Genomic DNA, 19,731 nt, shown 5'->3' with positions numbered 1-19,731 from the left:
CCCGGGCTCTGCTGTGCTGCCCCCTTTGAAATGCCAAAGCCGCGTTTCAAAGGGGTAGCCACCACACAGCTGATCCTGGGCTCAGCTGTGTGGTACTGACCCTTTGAACCACCAAGGCAGCATTTTAAAGAGGCAGTACTGCACAGCTGAGTCAGGGATCAGCTGAGTGGTGGCTGCCTCATTGAAATACCCTCTTGGCATTTCAGAGGGGTAGTGCACTGGAGCCTGGGGTCAGCTGGGGAGTTCCCATCTGATCCTGGATTCCACAGAAATGCCCCATCTGACCCCGAGTTCTGGGGAAATGTCACGTGGAACCCAGGGTTAGCTGGGCAGTCCCCAGCTGACCCCAGGCACCACAGCAAGTCGGCGTTTTAAAGGGGTAGTGCCACACAGCTGAGCCGCGGATTAGCTGTGCAGCAGCTGCCCGTTTGAAACATCACCTTGGGGTTTCAAAGAGGCAGCCACACAGCTGATCCCCAGCTCAGCTGTGCAGCACTGCCACTTTGAAGTTTGGAAGTATTCCCTGTCCTGTCTCCTTCCCTACCCCCCGCTTTGCTGCCTCTATCTGATATAGGCAGGAAGTGGGAGGGAAGCAACTAGTCACCTCGACTATCCGATAAGCTTTTGCTTATCAGACAGTCAAGTAGTCCTTAACATCCTTAGTGCAAGCTGGGACTGAGGTGTGATGCTGGCCAGGCTTCTAAAAAATTTCCTGGTGGGAAGGGTGGGGGATAGGAATACACGTAGTCTCTAGTATTAACGAATAAGCTTTTGCTTATCGGTTAATCAGTTAATCAACTACACTATTACATCCCTAGTCCATGTAAAACTGCAGGACAGACTGGCTCTGACTTGGGTTTTTCCATCTCCCTCTGCAGTGTGTGGGGGCAGGGGCAGGTGGCTTGCCAGGATTATCTGGATGTATTTTACTCCTCTGACACTGTTGGTGTCTCACACACATGAGATTAGACTATTATGTGCCACAGGAGGGCATCTCGGTCCCACCTGTGGCACATAATAGTCTAATTTCCTGTGGGCTGTAATACTTGGGTCTCATTTTGATTGTTGTGTTTCATGTGCAGGTGCTGGAAGGTGTTGTTCATTTGCTACATACGGGATGTCAGATTACATGATCTGATTGTTTCCCCCTGGTCTATAGCATTTTTTGTTGCAGTTAATCTCCCTTGTTAGTTTTGTCAAAGGAAAAGAAGAAAACAGCACAAGTTAAAGAAGAAACAAGAGGGAATGGCAAACAATGGGATCAGGGACCATACGCAGAGACACATCATGCTAAAAAGCTGCGAGCTGATAATCCATCTCTGAAAGGCTCTGGTAAGTCTGCACTTAGAATACTGTGTCCACTTTGAGCCCAGTTATGCCAAAAAGCTGCATATCAAATGAGGGGAACTCAGAGAAAAACAATAAACACAAATAGAGGACTGCCCTATTGACCTGTGAAGAAAGAACAAATATACTAAAATGTTATGGCTAAAATCTTATAGAGGTATGAATTTCACATAGACACATGCAGGGGTGCTTGCTATGAAGAAGCCATTTCCTGTGCACTTATTGCATAAATTTACTCTGTGTTAGGAATTGTGTGATGACTATTTGTAGAAATGCTTCACATGTGAATATTACTGAATCATGTGATGCCTTTTGGTTGTTCTGTGTGCTTCTACTCAGGCTAGAACACACTTTTTGTTTGTTTTATATGATTAGCACATGGCCTGTAGACTGGTTTAATGGTGCCCATGGTTTAAATAATTTTGAAGGATATTTTAACACTTTTAATATAACATTCCAAAGTGCTGCTAGAATTCTGGATGGGATTCATAGTTCATATTCCCCATGACCTATTTTTGCCTCGTGGGCCCTTTCTTCTTTCTGGACTACATCACCCACAATGCACCTTGTGGCACAACAAGAGAGAAAACCATGGTGCAGCAGGGAAGATGTAGTCAAGTTAGGGACCTTAGCCCATAGAGGAGAGCAAGCCTTCATAAGCAAGTCAGCTGTCCACTAAATCAGTGGCACTTCCCATACTGCACTACTCATGATTAGAGATGAGCCTTGACTGAATACTGGTGTCCAGTCCTATCCTGCAGCATGTGGAGAGGCAGAAGCAAGAAATAGGAGTGAAGGGGGAAGCAAAGAAGAGTATCCAGAGGTAGGAAAAACAGAAAGGGATTAAAAGAGCTGATGAACAAGAGGGAAGAGAAAATATAACCAAGAAGCAAGAAGAGAAGCAATCAGAAATAGTAAAAAGGTACTGTGAGGAAAGGGAGGAAAATAGAGAAGTAAGATAGAAACTAAAAGAAATTCTTAACTTTAAGTATATCTCAAATCTCATTCATTGTAATGGTACTTAAATCTGTGCTTAAGTGCACTGATGAATGAGAACCAAGGAGAGAGATGATCAATGAACAAAGTAATTAAACTGTAAAAGACAAAAGACTATTTTTAACATGTAAAATCCTAGTAAAATGTCAAGTCACGTGATGGTGGTGCTACTGGGTGAAATGGAAGAGCAGGGGAGGGGGCCGAGGACAGAACAGAGAGAGTAGAATGCAACCAAAATGTTCTTTGGTCCAATTTCTGGATCTAACTAATGAGTGGCAATTCACATGACGTTTGTTTGAACGAATGTACATAGTATGCCTAATGCTTCATGCCATTGTCATTGAATTAGCTTACCAGAGGAAGTATAGAGAACATATACAAGAAGAATACCAAGTAATGAAAGACAGAAATGCTCGCCTGGGTGAAAATGTGATTCTAGACAAAAGATACACAAAGCTGCTTATTGTGAAGGAACATCGGGGGCAGGAGGAGAAAGAGCATGAAATCATCACCAGAGGAAGGAGACACGCAGAACTGATGGCTCAACAAACCGGTACCACTCAGATTAGTCTTTTATTTGATCCTGATGGAAATCAACAAAGCACAAGAATTGTTGTGCTGCAGGGAGCTGCTGGGATTGGGAAAACAATGACAGCGAGAAAGATCATGTTGGACTGGGCAGCTGGAAAACTCTACTGGAAAAAGTTTGATTATGTTTTTTATATAAATTGCAGAGAAATAAAACATATTCTTAAAAATCAAAGTGGCGCCGAAAATCAAAGTGTTGCATATTTGGTTTTGAACAATTGTCCTGATAGAGAAGGACCAATTAAAGAAATCTTTGAGAAGCCAGAAAAACTCCTGTTTATAATAGATGGTTTTGATGAATTAAATTCCTTGCTAGATATTGATGACGTTAGCCTGTGCACTGACCCATTTGAGAAGAGGCCAGTGGAAATCACCTTGTGCAGTTTGTTGAGAAAGAAGGTTCTTCAAAAATCTTTTTTGCTGATCACTACGAGACCAACAGCTCTGGAAAAACTAAAGAAGAAACTGGGACTTCCACGTTTTGCAGAGATCATGGGATTTTCTGCAGATGAGAGGAAAGAATATTTTCATAAATTCTTTTGTGATGAAAAGAAAGCAACACAAGCCTTTAACTTTGTCAAAGAAAATGAAATGCTCTTCACCATGTGCTTTGTCCCCATTGTGTGTTGGATCATCTGCACGGTTCTGAAACAACAAATGGAAAAAAAGGAAGATCTCACACAAACTTCAAAAACAACCACATCAGTATATTTGCTCTTTCTCTCAACCCTGCTAACTGATCATTTAACTGACACAATAGAACAGTCTAAAACTAACCTCTGGGCGCTTTGCTCATTGGCTGCAGATGGAATTTTAGAACGAAAAATACTGTTTGAAGAAGATGATCTGAAGAAACACAATTTGTCCTTGTCTAACATTCAGTCTCTCTTTCTGAATAACAACATTTTTCAGAAAGATACAGACTATGAAAATGTCTACAGCTTTATTCACTTGAGTTTCCAAGAGTTTTTTGCAGCTTTGTTCTATGTGCTAGAGGAAGATGAAGAGAGAATGAAAAAATCTATGTATCCTAAGAAAGATGTGAAAAGCTTGCTAAAAAATTATGGAATATCTACAAATAATTATTTGATGCTAACAGTGCGTTTCTTGTTTGGTCTCTCAAATAAAGAAAGACTAAATGACATGGAGAAAATATTACATTGTAAAACATCTTCTGGAATAAGAGAGGATTTATTGAAGTGGTTTGAAGAAGAAGCTAAAAAAATCTCCTCTCTGTCCTTTATGAGCTGTAAGGAACTATATGACCAGCTTGAGTTGTTTCACTGTTTGTATGAGAGTCAGGAAGAAGACATTGCGAGAAGTGCAATGGATAATTTCCAAGAAATTAGGCTGGAACACCTCAAACTCACAACAATGGAAGAAATTGCTCTTTCATTCTGTGTAAAGAGCTGTCATAGGAAGCAGGCGCTCTACCTATGTAATTGTACTCTTGGGATTGGAGAACAAGAAGAAGGATGGAAAAGGTTATTTCCTCTGTAAGTATCATAGTGTATCTATTATATATTTGAGAGAGTTTGTCTGACTGTGTGAGTCTGTCTCTCTGTGCATGCGTCTGTTTATTCAAGACTACTCCTATATGATAAGAGCTAGGGCCACCAAATTTAATATGCAGCTTCTTCTTATCATAACTTACAGCAAGGTCAGGGTTTTTGCTTGTGCCAGCAAAATGGGCACCAGGCAGGTGAAAGGGGCTGGTTGGGGACATCCCCTCACCATCTAGGACTGCTCCCGCCCTGAGCCTCCCACTCCCCAGGGGCCCTTTAGGGAGAGGACCTGAAGCTCCATCCCTGATCCATACAGAGACATCTCTGGCTGTTCCTCTTTCTCAGGGAGCAAGGGGAAAGTGCACAGTTTGCTGCATTCCTCACTGTGACTGGGGTGGGAGGAGTGCAAGGGGCAGAAGAACCTGGATCTGCCCCAACCAGGGAACATACACGCCTCCCCCAGCTGTACTCACTGGAGAAGTGGCCGTGGAGAAGGGCTTCTCACTTGGTCCCAAGCTGCTGCAGTGTGAGTGGGCTGGAATAGTCTTTTGCCCCCAGGGAAGCTTGCATAGTAAACCCCTCATCCTCAGCCCCACCCCACAGCAAGGATTTAAATTTTAAAAAACCACTAAAATGAACTGAGCTAAGGACGCAAGCAATGGAGGGTAAATCTTCTAGTTTAATACAAATCAGTAAATCCTTAGAATGGCATCTCATCATGCCACCATTATAATGCCCCCTTTTCAGAGGTTCATAATAAGCTATTTGCAGATTTGTCTGGGTCTTTCTCAGTAAGATGGGATTCCACTCTCCTGCTGGGCCTGGTCCGGTCTAGGCAGCTGGGTCAGAAGCGCTCATGATACCAGGGTTAGCAGGAACAGGAAAGTGAGGGTTAATCGGAAGGAACAGCTGGAGCCCATTAGCTTCCTAAGGAACTAGCTGGGGTCAGACAGAAGTATAAGGAAGTTAACTGCTATGGGCGGGGGGTGATTGCCTAGCTAAGTACCAGTCAGCATTGGAAAAGTTGGACACCAGAACTGGAGGAAACATTTTAGTTTCACCAGTTGTGCATAGAGGAGAAATGTTACCTCCCTGCTCCTACTCAATACACTCCTGTTTATTAACCGGAGGGTCCCATTAGCCCTTTCAGCCATAGAATTGCACTAGGAAATCATGAACATCTGGTTCTCCATCTTAACTTTAAGTCCTTTTCAGAGTCACTGCCTTCCAAAATACACTCCCATATCACAAGTGTGGCCCTTGCTCCTTGCATCTCACCCTATCAACAGGCATGTTGTGTGTGTTTACATCGAGCTCCAGAGACCTCTGTGTGAATGACCTGTGCTGTCCTACCACTTCCTTGAATGAGCAAATGTGTTAGACTTCCCCAGCACCACAGGCAAAGGGTGTAAGGAAAAGAACCTGAGTCTGCAAAGCCGGGGACAGCTGATATTCCCACAGTGCCACAGGCAGCCATGCAGAGACACTGCAGGAAGCACTGTGCAGAGATGGCGCTGCAGGAAGTACTGGCCAAGAGACCCGGAGTGAGGTACCTGGTGGCCCTCTGATTGGTGACGCCCCCTATTTAGCCCCTGGGTTGCTCCAGGAGGTTGTCTGGGGAGCCACACAGACATTGGTCTGCTGCAGTGCAAATCTTTGCTTGGTCACCTGATCTCTGACCCTTAGCTAGGGAACTGGGCTCTTGAGATTCCTGCAGTGCCTGCCTGGCAACGACTGTCCCTAGTGAGCAGATCTCAGCTGAGCTGTGACTTAGAGGCCAGATCAGCTATGCCATGGGCAGCAGCTAATGTAGGCAAGGGAAGGAATTGCCTTCCCCAAACTGCCTACACTGCCCAGCTGCCTGGGAGGGGCTGGGGTCACATCATGCAGCAGCCCGGAAAGGCTGAGGCTGTGCCGCATGGTCGAGTGGGATTAGATGGCCAGAAAGTGTGTGTGTGTGGGGGGGGGGGGGGGGGGGAGAATTCTTGAAGGGACATGGTCACAGCGGAAGGGGTGTGGCTTGAGGAAGAAGGGGCTGGGCTTTGGCTTTCCTTCCCCAGCTGGGCCTTCACCCAGTGCCCATAAGCTATGCCCCAGTCTTTTCCAGCAGGATTAGCAATAAAGAATTCAGAGGACTCTCAAAAGAAAGCTGAGTGTAGCTCAGCTCCTGCTGCTCCTGCAGTCTGCACTGGGGCTCAGCCAGCTGCCTGAAGCCCTTCAGCAACCGCCCCGTATTCCCTCTCCATCAGCCTTCACAGCTCCCTACGGCTGCAGTCCAAGCCAGGCAGTTTCCTGTGCTGCCCAATGACTGGTCATGTCACAGATGTTCTCCAGCCAGCAGTCAGCATGGTACAATACAGCACCACCTAGCTGCCAGTGGAAGCAGTGCTACTGCATTGTCCCTCCAGAGAGGAGAGAGGTTGCTCTATCTGTGTATGGGCACTTCTGGGCACTATCCTTAGTTCCTTCTCTACTGGGTAGTAATGTGTGAAGGACCCAACCGCCAGAGGTTTCCTGACCACCCCCCGTTCTCATCTCAGTTATGGGATAATGTAAAAGGGGCATTTTGGGGATAGTCTCCTCCTGTCTGGAACCAGATCCTAAATCAAGGGCAGCAATGAGCAATGCACCAGCTGCTACCACTGTTGCATAACTGTAGGGTCCCTTCCAGGGATGCTCTGAGATCTGAGGATCCAAGGTCTAACCTATTGTGCTCTAACTTACCCCAGCTGCTGATAGACCCAAGAGGAGAAAGCAGCAGACAAGGATCAGTATAGCATATGGGAATGTGTGTCCTGCCCTCTGGGTCCTGGTAACCAGGTCTGGATGAAAAGTTTGGGTTTTTTTTTCCTGGATTAAAAATGTTCTGTGTGCAAAACTGAATTTTGCCATGAGGATTTTAGTTTTGCCAAAAAATGAGATTTTATTTTGAGAAAATAGAAATGGCTGGCTGCCTAGAAGGCTCTTGTCAGTTTCATTTTCTGTTCAGACAATTAATGAAAGCTTTCCCAGAGGGCTGCCTTGCAGTGTGTGGGGTTCTTCTGCCACTCCCTAGAAGGCAGAGGACCTGCAGTGCATATCCACCTCCCACGTAGCTGTGGGAGTCAGACATGTTGCAGATGTTTTGCTGTCTCATCCTGATTTGGGGCAGACAATTGTCTCAAAAAGTGAATTTTTTCATAGAAAGTTCTGTCCTTTTTTTCAGCTGGTGCTACTGTCACTTGTGATGTTGTAGATAATTGTGCCCATTCTGGGACCTGTTCCCTATTCTGTTGACCCTTTTTACTTTGCAGGTGTTTTCATAGAGTACAGTGAACTCTTTTATGTGCATTTAATGGACTTCCATAGTCATGGATTCCAGTTCTGATAATTATGCAAATTGTATTGGACTTCCATATTGTAGTTAGTGTTTGAAATACAGCACTTGCCTCACCTATCCTGGGCTTTACAAGAAACACAGTCACTGATCAAAGGAATGAGGTTGCCCAGATAAGTGAATTTATTAAGTTTTTCAAGGCTTCATCTCTCAAAAATTATTGGTACATAAATTAATTTTGATAACTTCTGCCTTTAATTGATTAATTGTTGACAGGGACACAGCGTAGCCCAGACTTGTTGTTACAGGAACCAGGATCAGTCAATACAATCCATCTTGGGGAAGGGGAGCCCAGGACCAGGGCTCTGGGGTCCTATCTGGCCCTACATCCAGCTAGACCCCCTCTCCCTAAGTCAGCCAAAAAACTAACTCGCACCCCCAGCCACTGGCCCCAGCCTAGAGGCAGCTCTGCCCCCTCCTTTGTTCAGACTCCCAGGCAACCTGTCACTTCATTGCTTCTCTCACCCAGGCTCAGATCACAGGGCAGCCTGAGCTCTTGTTGGCACATGCCAAGATGAGGCAGCCTTCCCCTCAGTGAGAGCCACACCCAACATTCCTATCCCTAGCTGGATTCCCATACATTGCCCAGGGAAACTGAGGCACAGAGAGAGAGAGAGTTACAATAGAACAGTACAGGACAGTAGGAATCACATATAACAAAGCAAACAATGATCACAATTGCCACTACGTCACAGTCACTAGCATCTCCAAGCAAGATAAGGTACAGTGCAACCTTGCCTGACCCCGGCAATAGCATTTAAACCAGTCTGCTGACTCTTGGTTTGTCCATATCATGCATGGAGAATTCTGACACAAATTTATAATAACTTGAATGATTTTCTCTGCTACCATGATTCCCTATCAACACAGTCGAATGCCTTTTGAAAACCCATATAATTCAAGACTACTTCAGCTACCTTTTATTATTTTTATTGTACAATCTACAGAAGTTCTACTTGGCCAAATAACAGCTTGCAGCTCTCTAAACCTGCTATCCTTGGCTTTTCAAGGCTTGTCTACATGAGGACATCCAAGAAATTTAATCTGAATTAACTAAAGGCATAGATTGGAAGTGGATTAGTTAAACTATATTAAATCCCTGTATGGACAGTGTTATGCAGAATTAAATTGGCTTTAGTTTATTCATTTCAGGGGCCATTTTAATTATGAATAACAACATCTACACAGAGATTTAAGGTGGTTCAAATTCACACTTTTTATTAATTCTAATTAGGATGACCTGACAGAAAACTTTCTCTGAGTGGAAGCAGTGTAACCGTGTGCCAGATGTTGAAATCATCTAAATGTTCTTTCGAAGCAAAGTTGATTTAGACACCTCTTTTCCATTCACTGGGATTTATTCTTTCTCCCAAACTGAAAAGGTGAAGCAGATTTTCACTGAAAGCAGCAGCTCCCCCATGGCCCAGCCCCTTGAAGAGGGACAAACACTACATGGGGTTAGTGTGGATTACACTGCTGTTAGGAATGAATAGCTAACATGGCATCAGAATAAGGGATCGTGGTGTCTTTAGATGCTTCTCTTTGATTACAACAAATGTCTGCTGTGAAATAAAGCCTGCCCTGCCATCTTCAGGAAAGGGGATAGAGAATCTGCCTGGTGGAAATGATATTTAAAGCTTGCATTTTCTTCTAGGAACCCACTGATGAAAGATTCGAGAATGTCAACTGCATACTCATTGCTACAAGGACTGAAGGATCCCAACTGTAAAGTGAAGACAATATCGTAAGCAAACCCCTCTCTGACAGCCCTTTTGCCCTTGCTGCTATGCCAGGAGCGCTCTGCATTTCTGCCCATTTCCTGGCATTACCCTGAATTCTGTTTGAAATCTACCCCTGATCTGCAAATCATTTGGGGATGAAGAATCAAACTCCATGAAATTACTTGACTAACTGGATGGCAAACCCTCTTCTCTGCCCCCACCTAGTAAGTGTCCAGGTGTTAGGATGAAGCACGAGATGTAGGAATCCTCCTTACCCAAGGCACAGACTTCTGTGTTGCAGAGATTTCTCCCCAAATATGGAAGCACATTAAAAATGTACCATTGGTTCATTCTCAGATCAATTCTTGGGGGACTCCTGCTCATTGTTCTGTTAATGCTCTTCCCTTCTACAACTAGCCATCAGTGTCATCACAGTCTCTCTTGTTCTCTGCCTGTGGGGCACAACCATTTTATTTCCTAAGGACTGAATATCTGTGGCTAACTAAAGTCTTTAGTCTCAGAGGGGTAGCTGTGTTAGTCTGTAACTTTAAAAACGACAAGCAGTCCTGTGGCACCTTAGAGACTAACAAATATATCATGAGCTTTTGTGGGTAAAACCCACTTCATCAACTGAAAGCCACAGGATGGCTCATTGTTTTTAAATTCTTTAGGTTTAACATGGGTGTAGCCTAGTGCTATGTAGTGGCCTGACACATGCAGGAGGTCAGACTAGATCAATGGTCTCCAAAAGGTGACTTTTTAACCACAAGATCACTTTTTCAATTTAAGTGCAATATAGGATCTACCTCAAACCCAGATACCCTTGCCCCGCTTCCTCCCTGCCCCTTCTCTGAGGCTCTGTCCCTCCTCCACCCCTTCTCCAAGGCCTTACCCTGCTCACTCCATCTCCTGCCTTCCCCCATTCTGACTCACTTTCCCCAGGCTCGGGTAGGGTGTTGGGGTTAAGGCTCTGGTCTGTGCCAAAAGGTTTGCAGTGTGGGAAGTGCTCCAGGCTTGACCCAGGGCAGGGGACTGGAGTCCAGGATGGGTTTCAAGGTGCAAGCTATGGGAAGGAGTTTGGGTGCTTGAAGGCTCACGTCAGGGGCAGAAGGCTGGGTGCAGGATGAGGTTCGGGGCTGGAACAGGTATTCGGGAAGTAGGCTCCATCACCGAGCGCTGGTTCTTTGATTGACAGTACATGTGCGTCCCGCATCAGATTTCCACTTTCTTTCATAGAAACCGTTACTAACCTGTTCCATATCTGTTATTCTTTGAGATGTGTTGCATGTATCCATTCCACATACCACCATCCTATCCCTGTGTATTGAGTCTTTCTGGTTAGAAGGAACTGAGGAGAGTCAGGAGGAGCCCCAGCCTTTCAGAGTGGGGAACCCTATTTGGGTTGGGGGGTTGCTGACCCACAGAGAAATCAGGTAGGGCCATGCACGAGTGAGAAGAAGAAGAAAAAAAACCCTCCTCACTTATGTGGCCTCCAACTGAGAAGCAGAGAACTATTTCCCTCACCTACTAGGGGCAGCAGGGAGCTGGAATCCTGAGCCTCAGAGGCTGGATCCAGGCAAGCTACGGATCTCCAACCCTGTTTAAAACATCACACAGCAGTGCACGCCAGCAGAGGACAAGTGCACAACCCACACCCACTCCAGTGGTGGCAGGACTGGCCATCGGACTGGAAAAAACTCCTAAAAGAAACATGGTGATAATTTTTTTGAATCCTTTAAACTTCATTCATTGCCAAAAGGCAATGGCTTTGTGTTTGTCAATTTTTAAAAAATCAGTTGAACTTGCTTTTGTTTAAAAATAAGAGAGTGAATCAGGTATCATGGGTGTAGGCAAGAAACCTGCATGGGAACTGGTAGAGTATTCCATTAGTCTAGTGCAGTGTTTCTCAAACTGTGCTCCCCGGAACTCCTAGGGCTCTGCAAGACTCTTCAGGGGCTCCATGAGTTTGAGAAACTGGAAACATCGATAGGTACAACACATACAATCAGTGGACCGCTGGGGCTCCGCATACATTTTTACACATGTAAAGGGCTCCAGAGCCCAAAAAGTTTGAGAACCAGACATCTAGTGAAGCTTTCAGAGAAGAATTCAGCGTGTTACCCGTGGTCACTGTACAGTGTAATATGCATCTTCTCTGTCTGTAGTCTCTGCTGTGTAGTGCACAGTGTAACATTATAAATCTAGACAGATGTTTAGAATTGAATTACAGGTTGAAATACCTGATGCTCCTAGTTAATTCTATGCAGGGTACCAAGCTAAGCATTAAAGCATCTGTTTTCCATATTTTCCATCCCTTTTCTTGTGTCCTGTCTCTCCCCGCAATACATGGGGTTCAAAGGGATGCCGGAAAGAATGAGACCACGACTTGGGGTTACAAAAATAAAACTGATTTTATTTTGATGAGGACTCTGGCACCTAATGACTGTAAACTTAGTCACATGCGTGGTCGCCAGACAATCATCAGAATGAAAAACAAACAAATCACTAAACAGTATAAAACAATTCCCTTAGGGTATGTCTACACTACAAAGTTAGACATACCTTTATGTATGTTAGTTCGCATGTTAGTTCGAACTAACTTTAATAGCCGCTACACTAGCGCTCCGCTAGTTCGAATTTGAATCGAACTAGCGGAGCGCTTAGTTCGAACTAGGAAAACCTCATTTTACGAGGATTAAGCCTAGTTCGAACTAGCTAGTTCGAATTAAGGGGTGTGTAGCCCCTTAATTCGAACTAGTGGGAGGCTAGCCCTCCCCAGGTTTCCCTGGTGGCCACTCTGGCCAACACCAGGGAAACTCTATGCCCCCCTCCCGGCCCCGGACCCCTTAAAGGGGCACGGGCTGGCTACGGTGCCCGTGCCAGGTGCAAGCCTGCCAGCACCCAGCCAGCAGACCCTGCACCTGGCACGGCACAGAGCCACCCACCCGATGTCCCCCAGCCCACCCCCTCTTCCCGGGACCAGGCTGGCGGCTCCCGGGAGCTTGCCCTGGACCGCAAGAGGCGGGCACCTTCCTGGGCTAGTGCGGACATCGTGGACCTCGTCCACGATCTCTGCACTAGGCACAGGAAAGTGGCCGTCTAGGGCAGGAGAGCTGCCAGCCTGGCCACCCAGGAGCAGGTGTGCATGAAAATCAAGGGGGTCCACTGAGACCCCCCGACCCTGAGCCCTGAGCTTACAATGGCCGTCCTGGGTCAGACCAAAGGTCCATCTAGCCCAGTAGCCTGTCTGCCGACAGCGGCCAACCCTAGGGACCCTGGAGAGGATGGACCGAAGACAGTGACCAAGCCATTTGTCTCGTGCCATCCCTCTCCAGCCTTCCACAAACTTTGGGCAGGGACACCACTCCTACCCCCTGGCTAAGACTACTCCATGGACCCAACCTCCATGACTTGATCTCACTTCCCTTTAAAGTCTGTTCTAGTTGTAGCCTTCACAGCCTCCTGCAGCAAGGAGTTCCGCAGGTTAACTATTTGCTTTGGGAAGAAGAACAACTTTCTCTTACTAGTTTCAAGCCTGCTACCCATTCCTTTCCTTTGGTGTCCTCTAGTCCTTCTTTATGGGAACTCAGGAAGAACTTTTCTGAATGCACTGTCTCCACCCAACCCCTGCTTTTAGAGACCTCTATCCTGTCCCCCCTCCGTCTCCTCTTTTCTAAGCTGAACAGTCCCAGTCTCTGTAGCCTTTCTTCATCTGGGACCTGTTCCCAACCCCTGATCATGTTAGTTGCCCTCCCTTCTCCCAGCCTTTCTCTTCCCCTCTCCCACCTCCTTTTCCCAGTCTCCCCCAGTTTTGTTCAATAAAGACAGAGTCAATGTTGGAAGAAACGTTATCTTTATTTTGTACATCAATAAGAAGGGGGGCTAGGGAAGGGTAAGTGGAAGGAGGTGAGGGAGGAATGGGGTACGAGCCCCCGATGGGGAGGACTGGGCTGGCTCTGCGGGCTTCTGGGGGTGGAAGCTCTCCTGCAGCCCCCCAATTGCTCCCTCTCCCCAGATGGCAGCCTGCGACAAGTGCAGCCGGGCTGATGGCCGAGTGGTGTGATGTGCCCAGTGTGGGTACTCCGGGCACTCCAAGCCAGAACTTCTTTGCAAGCGGGGCACCCCTTAGAACTGTGTGTCCGGGGTGGGGGTCAGGAACCTTTAAGTGCAGCCCTCGGCTAGCCTGAGACAGCATCTCCATGCTCTAAGTCCTCCTCTTATGCCCTGCCGGCACTGCTTCCGGCCATCCTTAAGCCCTGTTCAGAGTCCACTCAATGTGGACTTGCTAGTTCGAATTAGCAAAATGCTAATTCGAACTAGTTTTTAGTTCTAGACGCGTTAGTTCGAATTAGCTTAGTTCGAATTAACTAATTCGAACTAAGTTAGTTCGAACTAGAGCTGTAGTGTAGACGTACCCTTTGGCTTTTCTAAATCATAATAATTCCCAATAACTGCCCAGGGGTTAGAAACAGTCGAACTCACATTGATATTGTCCATAAATCTAACTATTTACACTATATTACACAAAGAACAGTTAAAACCCTTAACAACTATAATTTAAAACTAACACAATAACTCTTGAACTACTGTTGCTTGATAAACAATAAGGGAAACTGAAAAATCAATTAAGATAGGGATAATCGTGGGGAAGAGGTGTTATACCGGTTCTGGAGACAGCAGGAACACGCGTACCAGCCACATGCTTACCAACTGTCTCCACTCGGGTCAATCCACTCGAGATACGCTCAATGAGACATGAGAGCGGGGGGGCGCAAGGCGACTGGGTGATCAGGCCAGGCGTTCACTCGATGTGATTCCCCAGTGAGAGAGGGGTTGCCTGCCTGTTTTATTGCCTGTGGTCTTATCACCCCATAGGTTGGTTTTTGCCGCAGTGGGTGGAGTAGCAGGCCTGACCACGAGTCAGCCCATTGGCTGATCTTTTACTGCAATGGGTGGAGCGAGCAGGGGGAGATCATTAATTTACATGCCCCTATATGGGAAGTGCTCTGCCTCACAGACAGAGCCCCCTATACCAGCCTTTGGGCGATACAGGCTATGGCTCCCTGCGACAGGCAGCCAATGTTGATGTGGTGTCTCAGACATGGCCAAGGTTCAATAACTTGAAACTGCCTTTCCCAAGGAGATTTTGAGCTAATCTATACTTCTGGCTAAATTGGCACTGCTGTGATCAATGTAGCAGTGTCTGTTTAGCAGGTCTGGCAAAGTCAAACTAAGTTGATGGCAGAGCACTCTCCCATAGAAATCTGTACTCCACTATCTCTTCAACAGGCATAAGGTCAGTTAGCAGAAGAGTGTCTCCCGTCGACATAGCATGGTACAGACACTGCTGTAAGTCGACCTATGTTATGTCAACTTCAGCTTCATTATTGAAATAGGATAATTTAGCTCGACTTACAGGGTTAGTGTCACCTATCCCTCTGACTTTCTACACTTCTTCACACCCTTCTATCCTGTGCAAGGTCAAAAGGGAGAACTCTTCACAAGCCATGCCAAACTGGACATTCAATGTCCAGAGCAGCCAATAACGGCATTGTAGGTGAGAGGACATGCACAGAATGTAAATGTCACGTTATCAGATGATTATCCAATTTTGGTTTTTTTGTGGGTTGTTATCTGAAATATTCTGAACATTTTCTTGCCATGTGTACAAATCAAATGAGAGTCAGAAATTCATCATGTAATTAACTGTAATAATTAAAATGCTTTGGGTGGGCACACAGACTTTATAGACACTGAAACTCCCACGTTATCAGAAAGAAGGAAGTGAAGTGAATACTGACACCTTTCTGGAAGGAGACTGGTATTCTTCTCTCTGTTCCCTTTGCAGGTTGTGGCAGTGCAGTCTCAGAGCTGGTTGTTGTGAGGATCTCTCTGCTGCCCTCAGGACAAATCAGTCCCTGACAGAGCTGGACCTGAGTGGGAATAAACTGGGAGATTCAGGAATCAAACTTCTGTGTGAAGGACTGAAACATCCCAGATGTAAACTGCGGAAACTAGTGTAAGTCATTGCTGGGTTCCTTCAGACTTCCCTTGTTAAACCAGTCTTTCAGAGGTGCTCTCTGATTTTGCACTGGCAATATTTTGAAGTCCTATTTTCATTTATGAAATCACCTGCATTTGCAGGAGCAAATGGACATACAGCTACTAAATTGTAAGTGGAGACATTTCGGCAGGTAAATGTGGGTTTTGTACACTTGGTCTCATGGTTGTACATAAATTCATAATAACCACATGAAAATCCATTTTCTGTGGGACTGTCCCTATAAAATCGGGACCGTTAGTTACTCTGCTTTCTGTTCTCTCTGCCTGTCTCCGTCTCTGCAGGGTTTGGGATTGCCGTCTCACTGATGCTTGCTGTGGAGATCTCTCCTCTCTGCTCAGCTCCAACCAGTCCCTGCGAGAGCTGAACCTGAGCGGTAATAACCTGACTGATTCAGGAGTGAAGCTTCTGTGTGAAGGACTCAGACACCCAAAGTGCAAGTTAGAGAAGCTGGAGTAAGTGACTGCTGCTTTTCTGTATCCAAGGAATCCGTCGCAGTGTGTGCCAGGCTTCCAGACACAGCGAGGTTGCTAAGGCAGCTTCCTACCTGTCCTGGCACTGCAGACCATGCTGCACCCCAAAAGCAGCCAGCAGCCGGTTCTAGCCAATGGGAGTACGGAGCAGTGCATGGAGCCCTGTGTGGTCTTCAGCCACCTGCCTTCATCTAGGCACAGGGACTGCTGCTGGCTGCTTCTGGGGTGAAGCGCAGTCTGTGGTGCCAGGACAGATAGGCAGCTGTTTTAGCACACCTGCTGGTCACCTGATCCCACCGAAGCAACGAGATCCAACGCTCGACATTCCACAGCCCAGTATTAGTTTGCGACCCATAGTATGAAAACCACTGGTCTAGGAGGCACTGCACAGACAAGGGCAACCCGGGGGAGGGCACTAAAGCACCTTTAAGCCTCCTTTGCACAATTCTGACTCCAGGCAGGTAAGGACCCGAAATAGTGTAATTTTAGACACCCTGCCTCCTCCCCAACTCCTAAACTGGGACTCGCACAAAGCAGGCTGTGACTGGAACAATGCTAGCGCTGAGGGATTTCCCTTTTCCCCATCAGCTAAGCCGCTGTGACCGCCCTGTATGCAGGAGCAGCACTGTGTAGGGGCTGCATAAGGAGGGAGAATTGTCCCTTGTCACTGTTCTCTGCACTTAGGCAACTGCCCAGGAGAGATTTAGGTGCAGGCCTGCTGAGTAGCAGAGCACCCACAGCCACTCACAGCCAGCAGCATGGGTTTCTATTGGTGGTGCACATCTGCATGTTCCTGTGTGCACATTGCAAAATTTATTCTGCACATGGAACATTGTCTCCCGTGTGTGTGTTTCTCATGAAATGAAAGATTTTCAGGGGAGGGACCATGTTTCCCCAACTGTTTGTCCAGCAGTTTGTGGAGCTGGTCTGGAATTTCTCACTGATATAAATTTTCAATAGAAAATTATGGTTTCTTTAAAATTTAAATTGTGTATGGGGAAGTGTCGATTTTTCTTAAGCTCTTTCAATTGTTTTTCAACTTTTAATGGGGCATAGGAAAATCAAATGCCATAGTGCCCCATAGAAATGATAGTTTGGGTCCCCACACTAGGTCCTCTTCCTGTTACTGAACTCTGCAGTGCAGGTCCATCTTGGGCGGTATATACTGGAAGAGACTGGGGTGCATCCTGGCAGAGCCAGGCTATGGCACCCACATCAGTGGAGCAAAGTTAGGGAGGAAGGATCCCAAGAGACACCCCAGTAGCTATGGCAGACACATTCAGCAATGTCAGCCTGAGCCGACACAGAATGTTTTGAGGCTGCAATGCTGGTATGTTTCATTTAGATGGAAGAAGTAGGGCCAAAACTTTTAAACATCCTCAGATCATTCTTTAAATATTTTGTTTGTGAGAAGTTTCAATATTTCAACCTCTTCAATTTAGAGTCTAAACAAAATCAAAATAGTGGAATTTCCTGAAAGGTGGAAATGATATTTTTTTACATTGCAGTGACAAGCATTGCTTGATCGCTGTGAAAGTTGTTTTCTTATTCGTTTTTAATTTTAGTCAAGCATCTGTGCCCAGGGGGCAAGTTTCCAGCTTAACAAGTAAAAGTCAGCATCAAAGTTGGTTTAAATTTAGACCTGAATGAAAAGCCCATTTGGCAGAAAATTGAGTTTAGAAATCAATGAAAAGGGTCACATGAAATTTCTTCTTCACTCTCCAATTCTCAATCTTCAGATAATAGAATGCTCAAATCTCAAAACCTTTCAGCTGAAAACCAAAATATTTTACAGGGATTCTTCCAACTTAAAAAGTGAACATTTGGAGGATGAGGTGATGGAGGGAGGGAACCTTTTTCCAGCCAGGTCTAATTGAAATGTTCCCAGCCTATTGGTAGAATTTTGGTCAACATTTTACGAGTGAACCCTTTACAAAACTTCTAAAAAACCTATGTATCTAGATTTGTAAACTCGTCTCCAAATAACAAAAGATGCAGTTGGATTTTTCTGTCTTCCATCTCTCAAATGAGCACTGTGCACAGTAGCAGGGCTGTTTCCTTCCCAATGCCAAACCAATCAATCATTGCTAAATGAATACAGAGCGCATGTATGGCTCTCTGCCATATCTGAGGATGCTGACCCAATTTACCGCTTCAGCCCTGAGTTGCAGCTCCAGCAGGCCCTGGAGCTGACAGCTACTGACTGCAGCCCTGCCACTGCAGAAGTCACGGAGGTCTAGGAAAGCCACCTACTCCATCTGTGGACTCTCTTACAGCATCCCACCCTCAATTGCATATACTCAGTTCTGTTGATTGTTTGATTGAGTATCTGATTGAGTACCCAACAGGGAAGTCTTCAGAACACCTGGGGTACCTCTTGTATTCTACCTGATTTTTCTTGTAGCAGTTCGCCAAAAGGTGGAATGTTGTGGCTGAGGTTGTGTCAGCTGCTAGGCTGTTACAGCTGCCTAGTACTTCTGTCCTTGGTGCTCCAATGCATCTTGTCTAATAACTAGTGGTGACATGAACTTGCACTTTCTGCATTAGTTCCCTGTCTCTTGTGACGAGAACAGCACCTGTCTGGGAACACGGGCGTCCTGCGAGGGCTCTGAAAATTCAAAAGGGGCAGCCGTACCTTTGACCACACCCTATGCTGTCCATTTGTTCTGTGCTCTGTTTGACCATTCACTCTCCACAGTGATCAGCTCCCCGCATTGTACATCTCCTCTTCCCTTGCTGGTCGGTTAAGTACATTTAGCTACATGACATAGGTAGGATGGGATTTGTCTGCAGTCAAAGCTCCACGGTAATGTGGGGTTTGAAAGATTCCTTGTTGAACTGCCAAGTTGTCTGAGATTTAACACGTTACTTTCTGATGCTTTTAGACACATATTTGCCTCACCTGGAGGGCATAGGATGGCAGGAGTTGGGAGCAGGGAACGACAGGATTAGTGTTATTGAGGAACCATAATTCTACATTTTTATTCTTTCCGAAACTATCTTTTCTTAGGGCAACTTTCTCATTATAACATTGACTTTCCTGTCATCTGTGCTTTTAAAATTGCAATGCTGTCTTAGGCTACATTTCCACAAAGTCATTGCTAAATATTTACAAACTTGGCACTAGATTGATCGGTTATTATCATGGTTCATTTTGTTTTCACAGCTTGTCTGAAAGCCACATCGATGACACAACAGCCACGGAGTTGGATACTGTGCAAAAAATAAAACCTGGCTTGTCGATTGTGTATGATACAGAACCCAGCGCTCAGAATACAGGTACAAAGACAAGGAGGATGGCATGTCTTCTGTCTCAGTGTCGTGCATCCATCTGCAGACTAACAGCTCAAAGTGCAGACATGATGCAGAACATATTTGTGACGCACTGTGGAGGCATTGGACTTGTGCTGTTATTAAGCATTGCTACATACTGCCTTCATTGGCCAGTAGATATTTAGGTGTCTGAAATATCTAAAGTAGGAATAAGATCCTCCGGCTTTTTTTCCGGGGCCAGTGTAGATGCTCTTTTCCGGCTTTTTTAAAAGCCGGAAAAAAGCGGCGGACATTTTTATTTAAATGCCGCGGGGGATATTTAAATCCCCCGCAGATTTCCCTATTACGGCTTCTGAAATTAACATGCCCCTTCCGAAAAAGGGGCCAGTGT

General features: G+C 45.8%; 1 protein-coding gene across 1 annotated transcript; it reads left to right on the top strand.

The window, feature by feature from the left end:
* Positions 1 to 301: 301 nt before the first annotated feature.
* LOC142829319 (NACHT, LRR and PYD domains-containing protein 3-like) lies at positions 302 to 19,525 on the top strand. The gene is made up of 7 exons (XM_075928799.1): positions 302 to 320; positions 1,192 to 1,332; positions 2,693 to 4,427; positions 9,467 to 9,556; positions 15,382 to 15,552; positions 15,879 to 16,049; positions 19,234 to 19,525. The coding sequence occupies exons 1-7, from the start codon at positions 302 to 304 to the stop codon at positions 19,523 to 19,525; spliced, it is 2,619 nt and encodes an 872-aa protein (XP_075784914.1).
* The last annotated feature ends 206 nt before the right edge of the window (positions 19,526 to 19,731 follow it).

The sequence above is a fragment of the Pelodiscus sinensis genome, chromosome 4 (genome assembly GCF_049634645.1).
Source record: "Pelodiscus sinensis isolate JC-2024 chromosome 4, ASM4963464v1, whole genome shotgun sequence".
NCBI classification, from domain to species: Eukaryota; Metazoa; Chordata; order Testudines; family Trionychidae; genus Pelodiscus; species Pelodiscus sinensis.
This window is presented reverse-complemented; position numbering and strand designations above follow the sequence as displayed.

Excerpts from the sequence above, each read along its gene's own strand:
- LOC142829319 (XM_075928799.1), top strand. Across the intron at positions 9,557-15,381 it reads TGTAAAGTGAAGACAATATC|GTTGTGGCAGTGCAGTCTCA; the intron begins GTAAGCAAACCC and ends TTCCCTTTGCAG. Across the intron at positions 15,553-15,878 it reads TGTAAACTGCGGAAACTAGT|GGTTTGGGATTGCCGTCTCA; the intron begins GTAAGTCATTGC and ends CCGTCTCTGCAG.